The following is a 17,532-nucleotide window of genomic DNA, read 5'->3' on the forward strand; positions in this document are numbered from 1 at the left end:
CCTAAAGGGGTACTCCGGTGAATTTCTTTTTTTTTTCTTTTTCTTTCAAATGAACTGGTGTCAGAAAGTTATACAGATTTGTAGTTTACTTCTATTTAAAAATGTCAAGTCTTCCAGTACTTATCAGCTGCTATAAGCTCTGCAGGAAGTGGTGTATTCTCTATAGTCTGACACAGTGCTCTCTGCTGCCACCACTGTCTATGTCGGGAACTGTCCAGAGCAGTAGCGAATCCCCATTGAAAATTTCTCCTGCTCTGGACAGTTCGCGACATGGACAGAGGTGGCAGCAGAGAGCACTGTGTCAGACTGGAGATAATACACCACTTCCTGCAGGACATACAGCAGCTGATAAGTACTTTTAAAAATTATAAGTAAGTTACAAATCTATTAAACTTTCTGACACCTGTTGATTTTAAAAAATACCCCTTTAAGAGTTTAGGGTCTTCCTCTGTAATGTTCATATCAAACAATGCAAGAAACCTATGGAGCAGCATTCACTTTTACCTTTTTATTTCTGCATTCTTGGTGCGCGCTGTTATTTTTTTTATTTTTGTATTCCCTGTAAGCACCATATGCCGCCAGTGTCGCCTTAACCTTAGAAGTGCATCGCAAAAGTCACAGCAAAAGAATTCCTTTCTAGCATTATTTTTTGGTAGACTTCAGGAGAAATCCGCTCTGCGCAATATGAATTACAATATCCAGTTTCCATAACTACATCAGGAAGAAAACATGCCTTCAGCCGATAATAGAAGCGGGATCCGCTCCCCAAATAAGCGCGTGTCACATCCAGAGCGCTTTGCATTATTACACCCGGAAACACTCATACATTAGCGGCCCAGATGGACAAAAGCTACTTTAGCTTCAGAAACGGAGAGAAAAAAAAAAAACTTTTTGCTGAGCCTGAAGGACTGTGCCGTGGCCGGTGCCGAAGAGACTGTGCGCAGCGCTGATAGTGTCCACATTCATTATACCGCGTGCAGCTCCTGTATAATAACAGACTGTAGATGTACTGGGTATATACCGCACTGTGATTTATTTTTTTTTTCCACCCACTCTTTTTCCATTAGTGATAAAAAGAAATTATAGGTTTTATTAAAATGTTCATATTAACATATAAACCTCCTGTTCCCTCGGCTTATATCTGCCAGTAAACTGACAAGTAGATTCACTTGGTTCCTGAAATATTCATCTTTCTAAGCCGTGCAGCTGCTACTCTTTATTTTTCACACTGTTTTCTCTGAATACCTGCTTTTATTGTTTTTTGTGAATGACTGACAGCGTCTGCAGCAAGATGACTGATATAGCGGTAATTCTGTATATACCTACATTATTGACTGATAAATGCAAGGAGGCAGCACTATCTGTGATTACTTCATCTAGAGCTGGGATGGGGAACCTTTGGCCCTCCAGCTGTTGCAAAACTACAATTCCCATCATGCCTGGACAGCCAAAGCTAAAGCTTTGGCTGTCCAGGCATGATGGGAATTGTAGTTTTGCAACAGCTGGAGGGCCAAAGGTTCCCCATCCCTGATGTAGAGGAAGAGACAAGGAACTGGTACTATCTGTACCCACGTCTTTAGGGAGCCAGTACTACCTGTACTCACATCATTTACAGGGAGCCAGTACTATCTGTACCCACATCATTTACAGGGTGCCAGTACTATCTGTACCCACAACATTTACAGGGAGCCAGTTCTATCTGTACCCACATCATTTACAGGGAGTCAGTACTATCTGTACCCACATCATTTACAGGATGCCAGTACTATCTGTACCCACATCATTTACAGGGAGCCAGTACTATCTGTACCCACAACATTTACAGGGAGCCAGTTCTATCTGTACCCACATCATTTACAGGGTGCCAGTACTATCTGTACCCACATCATTTACAGGGTGCCAGTACTATCTGTACCCACATCATTTACAGGGTGCCAGTACTATCTGTACCCACAACATTTACAGGGAGCCAGTTCTATCTGTACCCACATCATTTACAGGGAGTCAGTACTATCTGTACCCACATCATTTACAGGATGCCAGTACTATCTGTACCCACATCATTTACATGGAGCCAGTACTATCTGTACCCACAACATTTACAGGGAGCCAGTTCTATCTGTACCCACATCATTTACAGGGTGCCAGTACTATCTGTACCCACATCATTTACAGGGAGCCAGTACTATCTGTACCCACATCATTTACAAAAGAGAAACTGATCGCTGATAACACTGCCGGCTGCTGGTAACATCACTCAATGCAGTAAAATCCTAGGAGAATTGCTTCCTGGAAAACATGAATATGCAAAAGAAGAGCCCGTGGAGCCTCATTTGAGTCTCAAAACACAGGACTAGGCATTGCTCCCACCTAGCCAGAATCCTGCTCCCCACAGATGAGAGGCAACACACCGAAACAGCTGTCTGTGGACAGATACCTGGCCTTGGTTTTTCCCTTGTCATTACATTGACTTATGGGGCAACTTAATATGGTGGTTTTGGTGGTTTCCTTACAGGAGCCATCCCTTGGCCGGGTCCTTCCCGGAGGGATATCTGGCTAGTCCAGTGTTTCGAGACTCTTAAATGAGGCTCCATGGGCTCTTCTTTTGCACATCATTTACAGGGAGTCAGTACTATCTGTACTCACATCATTTACAGGGAGACAGTACTATCTGTACTCACATCATTTACAGGGAGACAGTACTATCTGTACTCACATCATTTACAGGGAGCCAGTACTATCTGTACCCACATCATTTACAGGGTGCCAGTACTATCTGTACCCACATCATTTACAGGGAGCCAGTACTATCTGTACCCACATCATTTACAGGGTGCCAGTACTATCTGTACCCACAACATTTACAGGGAGCCAGTTCTATCTGTACCCACATCATTTACAGGGAGTCAGTACTATCTGTACCCACATCATTTACAGGGTGCCAGTACTATCTGTACCCACATCATTTACAGGGAGACAGTACTATCTGTACCCACATCATTTACAGGGAGACAGTACTATCTGTACCCACATAATTTACAGGGAGTCAGTAATATCTGTACTCACATCATTTACAGGGAGACAGTACCTACCTGTACCCACATCATTTACAGGGAGTCAGTACTTTCTGTATCCACATCATTTACAGGGAGCCAGTACTTTCTGTATCCACATCATTTACAGGGAGACAGTACCTACCTGTACTCACATCATTTACAGGGAGCCAGTACTATCTGTACCCACATCATTTACAGGGAGCCAGTACTATCTGTACCCACATCATTTACAGGGAGCCGGTACTATCTGTACCCACATCATTTACAGGGAGCCAGTACTATCTGCACCCACATCATTTACAGGGGGTCAGTACTATCTGTACCCACATCATTTACAGGGAGCCAGTACTTTCTGTACTCACATCATTTACAGGGAGTCAGTACTATCTGTACTCACATCATTTACAGGGAGCCAGTACTATCTGTACCCACAACATTTACAGGGTGCCAGTACTATCTGTACCCACATCATTTACAGGGAGCCAGTACTTTCTGTACCCACATCATTTACAGGGAGACAGTACCTACCTGTACTCACATCATTTACAGGGAGTCAGTACTTTCTGTACCCACATCATTTACAGGGAGACTGTACTATCTGTACCTACATTTACAGGGAGCCGCTACTATCTGTACCCACATCATGTACATGGAGTCAGTACTATCCTTTTCTAGAATATTTACAGAAAAAGACAAGGAGGTAGCACTATCTGTACCTATATAATTTAGGGTATGTATCCGGATGGGGACACGGGACTTGCGTAACCAAGTTAACTGTAACAATACTGGTAATGCAAAGTGGTCCCCACACTTCAGAGTGTGAAAGTGCTGGATATTTCCAGAAAACCAAGAAACTTTAGAAAGCTCTCCAGCCTTAGGCCTCCAGGTCATTTCAGCCCCATCAGCTCTTTCACAGCGGTCCTATCTCTTGGTAAGCTCCAAGCCCTATCTATTATGCGTTTGCTGTTCTATCTGCGGTCACGGTAATCAATAGGTGTGACTGTGAAAGTCGATGTCAGGCTTTTAATTAAGCCCCATGCACACGATTGGAACCAAGCGATTTAAAAAAGACAGCGGGGGATTCTATAGGCAGAAGCCATAGGCCTCAAGTAGAGCAGTTCTTTCTAATGAAGTCCTCATTCACCCGTGTTTGTGACAAATCAGTCGCCCTTCCGTCCCATTAACGCTCGGGGTCAAGGTCTCAATGTGCCGTAGGAAAGGAGCATTGCCATCAGTAATGATGTCGGCTACAAACCCAGGTGTGTTTTCTATGGGAAGTGCCATGTACACTGATATATATTTATAGGTGCAGATAAAACTTTTAGTGCATGCAATTATTCAGCTTCCCCACTGTTAGATTGTAGCTGAGCCGTACGGCGTCGGAATAGGTGCATAAAATTGTCAACGTGCTGCTCTGTGTCTGAGGCAGAGCTTCCCCTACATTATTCCTACGGAAAGGTTCTGAAATGGCTTTTCATTGTAGACTCGCCGGGGGGTCCGGTAAATAAAACACGGAGGATGTATCACTAGATGACACACCGCCGCACGAATCGGTCATGTAGAAGGAGCTAGCGTAACAATATTTGCATGAATATAAGCTTTTCTGCTCTCCGGTGCATCTACAGAGTGATGAATTTTGATGCATCGGAAGATGAGACCTGTCCAGGCTCTAGAGGCATAAATATCGGCTTCTCTGCTGTTATTGAAGACGTTTTTGAGGACATCCTTGATGGCAAGGGAAACCCAACTAGTGGATCCTTGACCGAATCATGATGGATTTTTTTTTTTTTTTTTTTTTTTTTAACCTTGAAGAACAAATGACAAGACAATGACTGGAAATAATATGAAGAGGCTCTGCTCATTGTGGTTGAATAAAAGAGCAGAAGGCCAACAACAAGGTCTCCTGGAGACGGTAGGCTCTTCAAAAACTAGAAGAAAAAGCCAGCTACTTCCTCACTTACTGACCGAGCTTCCCACTCGATCTAAGTGTCCATTGTAAGGTTGGTATTACACGAAGCGATTATCGTTCGAATAATCGTTCAATCGGTTGTATTTGAACGATTATCTTTAAGTGTAATAGTAGACAACGATTAAACGACGAACGATTGGTCGTTGGTCGTTTAATAGGTTTTGGATCTATTTTTATCGTTTGTCTTTTACACATCGTTCGCACATCGTTCGTTTGAATAAGATGTCGTTAGCCGTTCCCTGTTCATTCGCAAATTGAAAGGGGAGTGTTCTTGAACTTTGTTGCTCCAATTCAACCGATAATCTTTCCGTGTAGTAAAACGAACGATTATTAGGCAACCGCTATTGCGATCGTTGGAGATCGTTTATCGTTAATCGTTAATTGAAAAAAATCGCTTCGTGTAATACCACCCTAAGACTATGTCCATTTCTGCACACATCTCCAGCCATATCTAATGATCTGGGGTCTCAGATGTTGACTAGAGCTAAGCGCAACTTGAGCATGCTGGAGTCCACTTGTTTAACATTTAAATACCTGTGGCTAAAGACGTTGGATGCAGTCCTAGGGAGTCCTGGAAAACATGGGTACAGCCATAGACACTGACCCTGCCCTCTTTGGCCAAAAGAGATTTGTCAACTTTTTCAACAGAGATACTATCAGAGGGATTACTGAACAACTGGGACACACCTCAATCATGGCCTGGCAGAATAAAGGCCCTATTCCACCAACAGATCTGACAACAGATTATCTGCCAAAGATTTGAAGCCAAATCCAGGAACAGACTATAAACAGACAACAGGTCATAAAGGAAAGACTGGATTTCTCCTCTTTTCAAATCCACTCCTGGGTTTGGCTTCAAATCTTTGGCAGATAATCTGTTGTCAGATCTGTTGGTGGAATAGGGCCTTAAGGGCCCTATTCCACCGGACGATTATCATTTGCATAATCATTAACAATCTCAAACGGCCGCTATTGCGAAAGACCTGAAAGCGTTCACTCATTTCCATGGAACGATAATCGTTACTTATGATCGTATTTGTAATCGTTTTTACTCCGCTATTTCTTCGCTATTGCGTTCGTATCTACTGTGAACGACCGAACAACGTCTCATTCAATGCGAACGATATGCGAACATTTTGCGAACAAGCAACGATAAAAATAGGTCCAGGTCTTATAAAGCGATCAACGATTTCTCGTTCGGTTGTTAATCGTTTACTGCATTTCAACCGAACGATTGTCGTTTAGTTTCGAACGATTTAACGATAATCTGAACGATAATCGTCCGGTGGAATAAGGCCCTAAGATGGCCCTGAACATTTGCTATGTTCAAGCCCTGAACATTTACTATCTGTACCCACATCACTTACAGGGAGCCAGTACTATCTGTACCCACATCATTTACAAAAGAGAAACAGATCGCTGATCTCAGGGATACCAGCCAAACGATAACGCTGCCGGTTAAATCGCTCAAAGCAGTAAAATCCTAGGAGAATTGCTCCCTGGAAAACATGAATATGCAAAAGAAGAGCCCGTGGAGCCTCATTGATGGTATTGCCATACTCTGTATACTTATTATGCTTGCCTTAGTCGCATGCTGTGTAGTACTGTGTGCCAAGAGGATTCTCACCAAAGCTGTTAAAGAAGCATCTCCAACTATGCATACTGATTTCCCCTTCTCAGATGATTAAGAAGAATCCAAAAGCCTGAAGCCAGTGAACCATACCTTCCATATTAGGCAGGGATAGACTAGAATCTGACTTTCGACTTTCCTTTGTGTAAGCGGTAGCATATCTGCTGTAGATGGGTTGCCTCCAAAGTGGTGACCCTTAAAACGCACTGTGAAACAGATTGCTAGCTTTTTGGCCTAGGGTTAAAGGTCAGCCTCTTTTGGAAATTGCTTCAAAGGGGGACTGTTGAGGATGTCATGATATTTTGTGAAGCCATTACAAGATGGCTTTGACTTTCTAAAACACGTACATTGTTTACATTCCTTAAAGCTTACACGAGTAACTCTTTTTTTGTATCATAGCCAGTGAAATAATGACAGGAGCCTTTGCTGAAGAACTACAGATGTAGGATATACCCTTGGATTTATATCCTGCTTGCCATCTTGGAATAAACGAGATCTACTTCGACCATGCAAAGTGTGGTTCTTCCGTGCTCAATAAATACTTTTTTACCTGTATTTTGGAACAGACAGTCAATATGACGGCATCTTGGAACCAGTAGTGAATCATAATGTGGGTGGTCATGGGCCCCCCGTTAGCCCTGAGCATCCGTATGAACCGCCCACAGCTAGCTCACTGCAGCTGCACATTACTTGGGGACCCACCGGAGGGTCCTGGAGTGATGTGCAGCCTCAGGCCCATCCTGAGTGAGTTTAATAAAAACAAAAGCAAACTTCCCCATAAGTTTCCCCATTGCTGCAGGTCTCCCGAGACTGCTGTCCCCTGTTCTCTCTCCCAACACAGGCAGCTTGTGTTACAGACGCTGCCTCCATCGGAAGTCGTGGCTTTCTGACAGGCAGCCAGGATTTCCAGTACAGATAGGGAATATAACATACACTGCCTGTGCTGGAGAGAATCGGGGAGAAAAGTGCCTGCAGAAGTGCAGCAACAGAGGGGCCTATAGGGGACCTACATCGGGGGCTTTCTTCTATAGAGGACCTACATTGGGGGCTATCTACTATGGGGGATCCACATCGGAAGCTATCTGTTATAGGGGGACTTACATCAGGGGCCATCTACTATAGGGGGAACTACATTGGAAGCCATCTACTATGGGGGACCTACGTCGGGGGCCATCTACTATGGGGGACCTACATGGGCGGGGTTGTTCGACAGCCCAGGGTACATGTAATCTCCCACAGCTTGGAGTGCATCCGAAACCCCTGTACATAGGAGCAGTTATATAATAGTTAGTGTAAAAATCTGCTGTCTGTAAAGAAGCGTGGTTGGAGGGGACATTTAGTAAAACACCTTTCTGAAAATGTGTTCTCCATATATTCCAAGAACGGTTGCTGCACCATTGGCGTTAATGTGAAGTATTACTCTGATCGCCTTGTACAGTATTGTTATTGCCTCTAAGCGCATGAGTAACCGCATCTTTTGAACGCTCCGTGTCATCTTTACATTGTGTAGAGAAAGAGGTTAGCATACAGATCGTCCTCCTCGGCCCTGTACATACAATGCATCTGTTGTCTGCGAAGCCTTTATAAGAGCCGCGGTATTATTCTACACCAACCCTCCAGGGAAATGTCAGCTCTCCGCATCTCCTCCACACACTCTCTCGTATGCAGTCCACACCACGTTGGAAAATAACATTGATTTTGCTGCGTGAAAAAAAAAAAAAGATCGGTTTGTTTCAGGCCGATTGGATTTCGCGGTGAATTATTCCCTGTAAGACGTGGTTAATATGGCTGGTCAGAAGGAAACGTGCTAACTCCGGAGTCATGTACACCCCGCTGTGCTGGTCCGAGCCCGATCCATAGAGGGCGGGTTGCTCGCGGACTTGTTCAGGCCACCACATGAAAAGCTCCGCCACATGCTGGCACCTTTTATGTTAGCCAAAGGAAGTTGCGTTTTTTTTTTCTCTATAAAGATTATGCATGGGGCAGCGGAGGATCGCGCTTCTCTCCAAAAAGGCTTTGATGTAAAGTGTTTTACCTGGAAGGATCCTCTCTCCATTGATTAATGTTCTTTGAAGCAGATTGTGCAGGGCGACAGCTTTCTCGATATTCGGAATACGTTCCGAAGAGGAGGAGGCGACTGCGCCAATGGAGCTTTCACTTTCAGTAACTTAGGAGGACGCTTTTTGTTTGTTTTTAAACTCCGATGTGATGTGACAAATCTCCATTACCATACACACGTTCAGAGGAAGGCGGTTTAGTATTAGCATAAAAGAAAATCTTTTTTTTTTTTTCTACTACTTTCTAAATTTTGTAACGTATTGGTTATAAACAGGGAATCGGCCAATGGTCCATGTTGTAACTAGAGATAAGCGAAGTGGGCCGAGGTTCGTGTTCATATGAACGCGAACCATTGTCATTTGAATCCCGCTGTCTTCCCGTTACGTAGGGAAGGTAGGGACAGCCCTAGTCCCTCCTTGAAAACAGGAATCCTAAAATCCTAAGTCATAGGCTGTATTCCTGTTTTCCAGGCAGGACTCTGGCTATCTCCACCTCCCCCACAGAACGGGAAGACAGCGGGATTCAAATGCCAATGGCTCGGGTTCATATGACCACGAACCTTGGCCCAGCTCGTTTATCTGTAGTTGTAACCCATCTGTGTGATTCTTCACTCAATATTTGTTCAGCCCTTCTTTAAGGGGCTCCTTGTTGGTGCTAACTGCTTGTCTAGGGGCAACCTCATTAAACGGGTACTCCGGAGGGGGGAAAAGTTTTTTCCTTAATAAACTGGTGTCAGGTAGTTGTAGAGATTTGTAATTTACCTCAATTTTAAAATTTCCAGTACTTATCAGCTGCTTCCTGTCCTGCAGGAAGTGGTGTATTCTCTCCAGTTTGACACTGTCCAGAGCAGGAGAGGTTTTCTATAAGGATTTGCTCCTGCTCTGGACAGTTCCTGACATGGACAGAGGTGGCAGCAGAGAGCACTGTGTCAGACTAAAAAGAATCACTTCCTGCAGGATATACAGCAGCTGATAAGTACTTGGAGACTTGAAATAGTAAGTTACAAATCTATATAACTTTCTGACACCAGTTGATTTAAAAGAGAAAACTTGAGGTTTTAAATTAAATTGTGTATAATTTTTATTGCACCAGTTGATTTGAAAACATTTTTCTGGAGTACCCCTTTAACTGGATAATGAAAACTCTTGACTGCTTTGGTCTACTCATGATTTGTTCCCTTGTAGTGTGACCAACTCATCCCTGCCCTCATCTCCTTGTTCAGCTATGATTCTGCTCACCCTTTCTTTTTGGTTTTTATTGGGGTGTACCAGTCACTTTCTGCCTGTCCTTACTCTCCGTATGTAGGTATTAGGGATGGTCCGAATCTAGGGATGGTCCGAATTTAGCCTATGGCTATGGCTGTATCCCAGTTTTCCAGGCGGTCCTCCCGCTGTATCCACCCTCTCATTGCAGAGAGTTCGGGTTCGAACCCAAACAGGTTTGGACCATCCCTAGTAGAAATTTAAGGCCCTATTACACGGAACGATTATCAGCCGTATTGAATGAACGATGTCAGCTGATTGTTGCAGTTTTTTGTCTATCAACATGTTATCCCCTATGGGCTGCCAAGACGATCTAGTGATCACCCGGGCAGCCCCCCCTGTACTCACCCGCTCTCTGCCACTGCGTGTATTAGTGGCGGTGGCGAGTGGGGAACTCGTTTGCTCCTCTAGTCACCCTGTGTAATATAGGGGCTATATACTCTTTCACTCACAGGAGTTTTTTTCTTAGACATAAGCACGGTTGCAGATCAGTTTGCCTAGAATCCCTTTCCCTGTTGTAGAAGGCGTCTTATCTCATGTGAAGAGTGGAGGCGGAAGAGCGAGAGTCAAATTTTTTAATTTCTGATAGCAGTTCTGGCCCTTGGCGCAAGATTGGAGTCGCGTTGGTTTTCTTATTTAAAAAATGTAAATGAAAATGAAGTCTCAGAAAACAGACTGACTGCAAGTGAATGTGTCCCTGGAAAATGACTGTTACACCAGAGGCAGATAAGGCCAGGTTCACACTGCGGATTTGCTGTCCATTTAACGTATACGTTTTCTAAATGGTAGCTTTTAACGTACACGCAAATGTGGTCAACACGTTTTTGTGTTTACACTATATATATATAATTTATTCGTTTTTTTTTTTTATTTGTTTTTTTTTAATTCATTTATTATTATTAATATTATTAAAGTCAATGGAAAACCGGAAACAAACAGATTGCACACAGTTGCATCCGTTTTTTTTTTCCAGTAAAAGGTATACATTAAACGGACTACAAAAACGCAGTGTTACCCCAGCCTAACCTACTGTGTGAGTATGGGTTAGGCTGGGTTTACAGTACGTTTTTTGCAGTTCGTTTTTTTGCAAAAAAATGGATGCAACTGTGTGCATCCGTTTTTTTCCATTAACTTCCATTATAAAAAAAAAATAAATTTTAACTGACACATAACGTGGTCCACCATACCTTGTTGTGCACTACAACTCCCTGCATACTTCCTTGTGCACAAGGAGGTATGCTGGGAGTTGTAGTGCATAAGGAGATATGCTGGGAGTTGTGTTGGGAGACTGCTACTGCACAACTGCAACTCCCAGCATACCTTTTTGTGCACTACAACTCCCAGCATACCTTCTTGTGCACTACAACTCCTAGCATACCTTCTTGTGCACTACAACTCCCAGCATATCTTCTTGTGCACTACAATTCCCAGCATACCTTCTTGTGCACTACAACTCCCAGCATACCGTCTTGTGCACTACAACTCCCAGCATACCTTCTTGTGCACTACAACAAATGTACAAGAAGATATGGTGGGAGCTGTAAGACACAAAAAGGTAACTGGAGAGCGCAGGGTGCAGTGGTTAAATAACTGCCGTCTGTGGGATGGCAGGCTGCAGTCATTAGCAGTAGGGTCTGCTCCATATGCAGCAGACCCCTGCTGTATATGGAGCGGCTCTGGAGGCGTTAAATGCCGCTGTCGGGTGTAACCGGAGCATCTACACTATTTGAATTTGGCGCCGCCGGGAGTGGACAGTGCGCGGGGTGTGGCACAGAAAACCTGGCTGGCGCTCAGCTAGCCGCCGGACGTGTTCTCTGTGCTATACTTTGTGAAGCTTGCACTATTATGCAGCTTAACATAAAGTTTTGAATATCAGGAAATCCTGGTACCGAACCGTTTTTTTGGCCCGGAATATCAATAGTATCGATACTTTGGTGCATCGCTACTGTGTACACAGCTGTATTTTTCAACAGTGACCCGGTCTTGGCCTTATTCAATGTCTATAACTGATCCCATTCCTCGGGAGTATTTGGTTGGAACATCCCAGCATGGGAGCTCTTGGCTTTAACCCTTTCATGTCAGCCAATTTTAATTTTGCACTTCAGTTTTTTCCTCCTTGTGTTTAGAGGTCAATAGCACTTGTATTTTTCCACCTACAGACCCATATGAGCTCTGTTTTGCGACACTCATTGCGACACACACACACACACACACACACACATACACACACACACACAGTATGAGGGCCAAACTGCAGAGAAGCTTTTATTATAGAAACCTAACAGCAGTGGTACATACAGTATGGCGGCTAACCACCATGTAGAGTGGAGCTACAGTGTAGGGGCATACTGTGTGGACAATAACACCTACCCCCAAAATAAGCCCTAGCCTTATATTGTTTTTTTTTTGTTTTTTTTTTTTTCAGGAAAAAAAAAAGACAGTGTTATGTGGGAGAAACATAAAAGATAAAAAAAAAATGAAAATTTGGGATTAAAATATATATGTATATTTATTAATAAATGAGTAAATTGCAAATGTTTTGTGAGGGTGAGTGGTCGGCTACTGATGGTCTGCTAAACTGGGTTCGTCTCTCTGGATGAGTCTTCATGAGAGTCTCAGCTGTTAGGGCTCGTTCACACTACGGAATCGGCACCGAATCCTGCCTTCTATCTGTTTGAATGGGAGAGCTTGCGCGCCTTTGGCTTTGGCTGTCCAGGCATGATGGGAATTGTAGTTTTGCAACAGCTGGAGGGCCTGAGTTTGACACTTGTGTTTATAGATGGTCTTCTCTCTAGATGAGTCTTCAGGAGCCTTAGACGTTATAGATGGTCTCCTCTCTGTTGGATTCTTTAGGAGCCTCAGATGTTATAGATGGTCTCCTCTCTGGCTGAGTCTTCAGGAGCATCAGATCTTATAGATGTTCTCCTCTCTGGCTGAGTCTTCAGGAGCCTCAGATCTTATAGATGGTCTCCTCTCTGGCTGAGTCTTCAGGAGCCTCAGATGTTATAGATGGTCTCCTCTCTGGATGAGTCCTCAGGAGCCTCAGATGTTATAGAGGTTATTGGGAAACTGCAAAGAAATCAGTGAGAAAATAAACATTTTGTCTTTTGCACAGTTGTAGAACAGTCAGAGATTAGAGGGTTGCCACTGTCAGGCTCTTACCTCTAGATGAGTCCCAATAGATGTTGTATGTAGGCAGATCCTCCATCTGCAGCCTTCAGTCCACCTCCATATCCTCCACCGCAGACAGGTGACTTGTAGAAAGCTTTCGAGGAGCTTCTAGGAGACGATAGGGCTTTGGTTGCATTTGATGCCACCAAGGCCTTTGATCGTGTCGAATGGTCGTATCTGTGGAAGGCTTTGCAGGGTTTTGGTGTTGGTGAGGGCTTGGTCCGCATGATGATACAATTAATGTATAAAAATCTGCAGGCAAAGTCAGTGTTAATGGGGTCTTGTCCCCCTCCTTCAAAAATAATAGAGGCACAAGACAAGGGTGCCCTCTCTCCCCTACCCTATTTTGTTTTTATATAGAACCCTTGGCAGAATGGTTGCGTAAGTGTTGCAGATATCAAGGCTAGATATCAAGGGTTAGAGGTAAAGATGAGAAAATATTTCTGTACGCTAATGACTTGCTTCTCTTTGTCTCCGACCCCAGGGAAAGTATAATAGTTATCGTGGAGGGATTTTTTGTAATGTTGGTGGACCCATGGGTTTGGAGATAAACTGGACCAAGTCGTCAGTTCTCCCATTAGATGGGAACCTGAGCACATCCATAGAGGGACTGAACATTCTTAGGCCAGAACAGGAACTAGACTATCTAGGGATTGCTATTACAGTGGACCCCCGTAGGTTTATAGAATGTAATTTGAAGAAGGCCTTAAATAAAATTAAAGGCAAAGCTAAGATATGGGAAAAATTACCCATCTCTCTATATCTCTATTAACTTCTATTTATCAGCCTCTCCGGTCTGGATTAAAGACAAATGGTTTCGTGTCTTGGAGGTGGCTCTTAATGGGCTAATCTGGGGGAGAAAGAGAGCCAGATTAAAATATTCCCATTTCTGTCCTGTTATAAATGAAGGTGGACTGAATTTACCGCACTTTAAATTATACTACTTGAGTTCTCAATTAGCTTTTTTATTAGATAGTAAGAATTTCACTTTTTTAAGGCATCAAGGCTTGGTTAAGCAAGATAAAGATATATTTACACAATGTCAGTCGGGGGGGGGATACAAGTAAACAGTCAGGGGAAGGATTGGTTTGGGGATCGCTTAGCTAAAAAAAAAAAAAGAAGAGATAAAAAGAATTTGTAAGGTAAGGGGTAGTTTGGAATTCACGGAATTATGGGACAACAATGTTTTTGAAGAGTTTGTTAAAATTCCTACACAAAGTTTTTGGAAAAAACCCCATACATTTAAAGTAGCAGATTTTTTTAAGGATGGGGCTCTTAAAGGTGAAGGTGATTTGGGTAATGAAAAACATTGGGGGCATAGATTTAGATATCTCCAGCTGAAAAATGCCTTCACTAAAACCCAGGATAAAGAGCTGTTTAGGGTAGTCTTTAGTGAAGGCATTGAACAGTTGAGGTGTATAGATATAAGTAGGCACTGTATCTCTAAAATCTATAAAATTCTGGTGAAGCAAAAATATAGACACGCACTGTGCGGGTTTAGGAGCCAGTGGGAAAGGGAAATAGGGACACTGTTAGACGGGACTTGGGGGAACATTGTGGGCAGTATATCTAAAGTATCATCTAATCCGGAGTATCAACTAACACAGTTTAAAATCCTACATCGGTCCTATTATACACCTGTGTTAATGAAACGTATAGGACTTAGAGAAGATTCAGTTTGTCCACGGTGTAATATGGAAGATGCCGGGCTGAGACATATGTTTTGGTCATGTCAGGTAATCGGGAAGTTCTGGTCGGAGGTTATGGAGGAACTCCAAGGAAGGGGAGTGATAAGTGAGCCCCTAAACTTTGAAGGTGCTATATTTGGGAGAGAACAGTGCGATAAGGAAGTATAAAGCCCTTATTAATGTTGTTCTTTTTCAAGCGAGATTAATAATATTAAGGAACTGGTTAAACTCTGCAGGGCCCACTAAACGGGAATGGATTAATCAGGTTAGTAAAATCAAGAGTCTGGAAGCTTCCGGGGCAGGGAAGGAGAGTTTGGGAGGTGGAAGGTTAACTAGGATGTGGAAAGATTGGGCTTGAGAAGAGGGATTATAAGTATGTGTATAGTTATATTATTTGGGAAAATTATAATTTTTTTTCTCTCTTTTCCTTTTCCATTTCCTTTTTATATTCCTTTCCGGGTTGACCAGCGTCTGGGGTGGGAGGGTGGTTAGGAATGGGGGGTAAGAGGAAAAAAAAAAAAGTCTGTATTTTTTGTATGATGTATGAAGATGTTATGGCAATCTTATCTCTGTTTTCTTTTTAAATATTGTAAAAATTGCTAAACTAAAAAGAATAAAGAATTAAAAAAAAAGAAAGCTTTCTCCTCTTCCACCATCTCTACATTGTCGGGAAATTGGCATCCTCCAACCTCCATGGGCTCGCATTTTCTCTTATATGTCGTCTTGAGGATACGAGCTGGTTTTGGTGGTGGGGCAGGGTGTGGTGGTGGGGCAGGGTGTGGTAGTGGGGCAGGGTAGGATGGGGCGGGGTGTGGTGGTGGGACAGGGTAGGATGGGGCGGGGTTTGGTGGTTGGGCAGGGTAGGAGGGGCAGGGTTTGGTGGTGGGGCAGGGTAGGATGGGGCAGGGTAGGATGGGGCAGGGTGTGGTAGTGGGGCAGGGTAGGATGGGGCAGGGTGTGGTGGTGGGGCAGGGTAGGATGGGGCGGGGTTTGGTGGTTGGGTCACAGTGACCTGAATAGCCTGGCGAAATCTGTTCCTCTTCATCCTCAGACACTCTCCAACCCTCCAACTCCAAGAAAAGTTAGCCTGGACTAACACTGCTGTCAGAGTGCAGCTTGGTTTTATTGCCACAACCAGGTTCTATTGTGACATCATCCTCATATGTGACATGATGACATAACAAGCAGTGGGTGTGGCCAGAGCACATAGAGATGAATACTATACTGTATGTACCTGCACTGCACCTCTACATTATAACCGTACAGGATTTGTTCTCCACTTTTAGTCCCCATAGTTAATAATAATAACCAGTGTCTTCTCTGCCTGGTAGTGCAGGACGGGGTTGCAGACTGCAAACACTGCAGTTGTTTAATGCCACTGCGGCATTACATTAGATTGTATAGAATCACAGCCATAGTGTATACACACTATATATACACACTGTATACACTACAGCTGTGGTTCTCTGCTATTCAGGAAATAGCGGCCGCAAAACATAGCCTGTACACACAATGTAAGGTACGGATCCCAGCTGTAGTTTACATTGTTCTCTGTGGCTTATTGGAGCATGGGCACACCCGAATGTGCCTGCATTTTAATTTAAATAAAGTGACGTTTACCCGCCCGAGTGGCGATACTACAGTGACGATATTACGAGTTCCTAACTTATAATTACCTAATGTTTAGATAAATTTATGGAGATGGGAATGTCCCTTTAAGTTTTGGTAGGTGAACTAGGTTGGATGTGTAGAATATATATTCGGCCTTTTTTATGTATATTTCTCAGCACCGTATACTCAGACTAGACTTTGTAATCCCCAAGCGACAGCTATTGCTTCAAATGGATTTTTTTGTGTCACTAAAGAAACAAAAAATCTTTTTTTGCCAGCAGAAACCCCCGATCCCAGCACTAAAACGGTGCGCTTCATCAATCACGTTATTGGCTGATCGATACCCTGCCGTTCCAGGCCCATAAGTCACAATTATTCTCTACGTCTATTGATAGTGTGCTTTAATTCTCCTGCAGGACAAAAAGACGTATTCCTGCCCGGCCTGCGAGAAGTCCTTCTCAGACGATCGTCTTATAAAATCTCACATAAAAGCGAATCATCCCCGTAAGTAACAAGATCCTATAATAAAAAGCACAATCCCTTAGACAAGTGTCTGTGTATTAGATGTAATAAAGCCAATAAGGTAACCTGCAGACTTCCTGTGATCCTCTTCCCTCTGTTGGTCTCTGTAATGTTTGCACGTCTCTTTCCCATACCGCTCAGTAGGTGGGCCCTTGTTTTCAAATTTTTATCTATATATTTTTTTTAAATATAAAATCTTGCAGTTTTCATTTTTTTTAAAGGTTTTATTTAGGCAGTTTAAAAAAAAAAAAAAAAAACAACAGTTACAACAACAGGCGTCATACCTTGTAAAACCAGGAAGAAGGTCACATCGTAAAGCATAGATTATAATGAAGAGTCCCAGGTCCAGAACGTTCAAATCCACATTAACATAACCAAGAGGAAGACCCAGTCTCAGGTAGCGACTCTTAAGGTGAAGGGTAGTAGGTTAAAGTATGGACCCAATGCCTGGGGCCCACCAGTTAAGAAGAACACATAATACATAGACTATGTTCACACTACGTATAGTTTTGTAAAACTACGGCTGTTGTTGCCAATTGCAACAACGGCCGTGATTAATACGAAA

General features: G+C 43.3%; 1 protein-coding gene across 3 annotated transcripts in view; it reads left to right on the forward strand.

The window, feature by feature from the left end:
* The window catches only part of ZFAT (zinc finger and AT-hook domain containing), a 117,531-nt gene that overhangs the window by 42,389 nt on the left and 57,610 nt on the right, over positions 1-17,532 (forward strand). For all 3 annotated transcript variants that reach the window (XM_069957068.1, XM_069957066.1, XM_069957067.1), the window contains exon 9: positions 16,862-16,949. In XM_069957068.1, the coding sequence (XP_069813169.1) occupies positions 16,862-16,949 (88 nt within the window). The remainder of the gene's footprint in view (positions 1-16,861; positions 16,950-17,532) is intronic.

The sequence above is a fragment of the Dendropsophus ebraccatus genome, chromosome 2 (assembly GCF_027789765.1).
Source record: "Dendropsophus ebraccatus isolate aDenEbr1 chromosome 2, aDenEbr1.pat, whole genome shotgun sequence".
Taxonomy (NCBI): domain Eukaryota; kingdom Metazoa; phylum Chordata; class Amphibia; order Anura; family Hylidae; genus Dendropsophus; species Dendropsophus ebraccatus.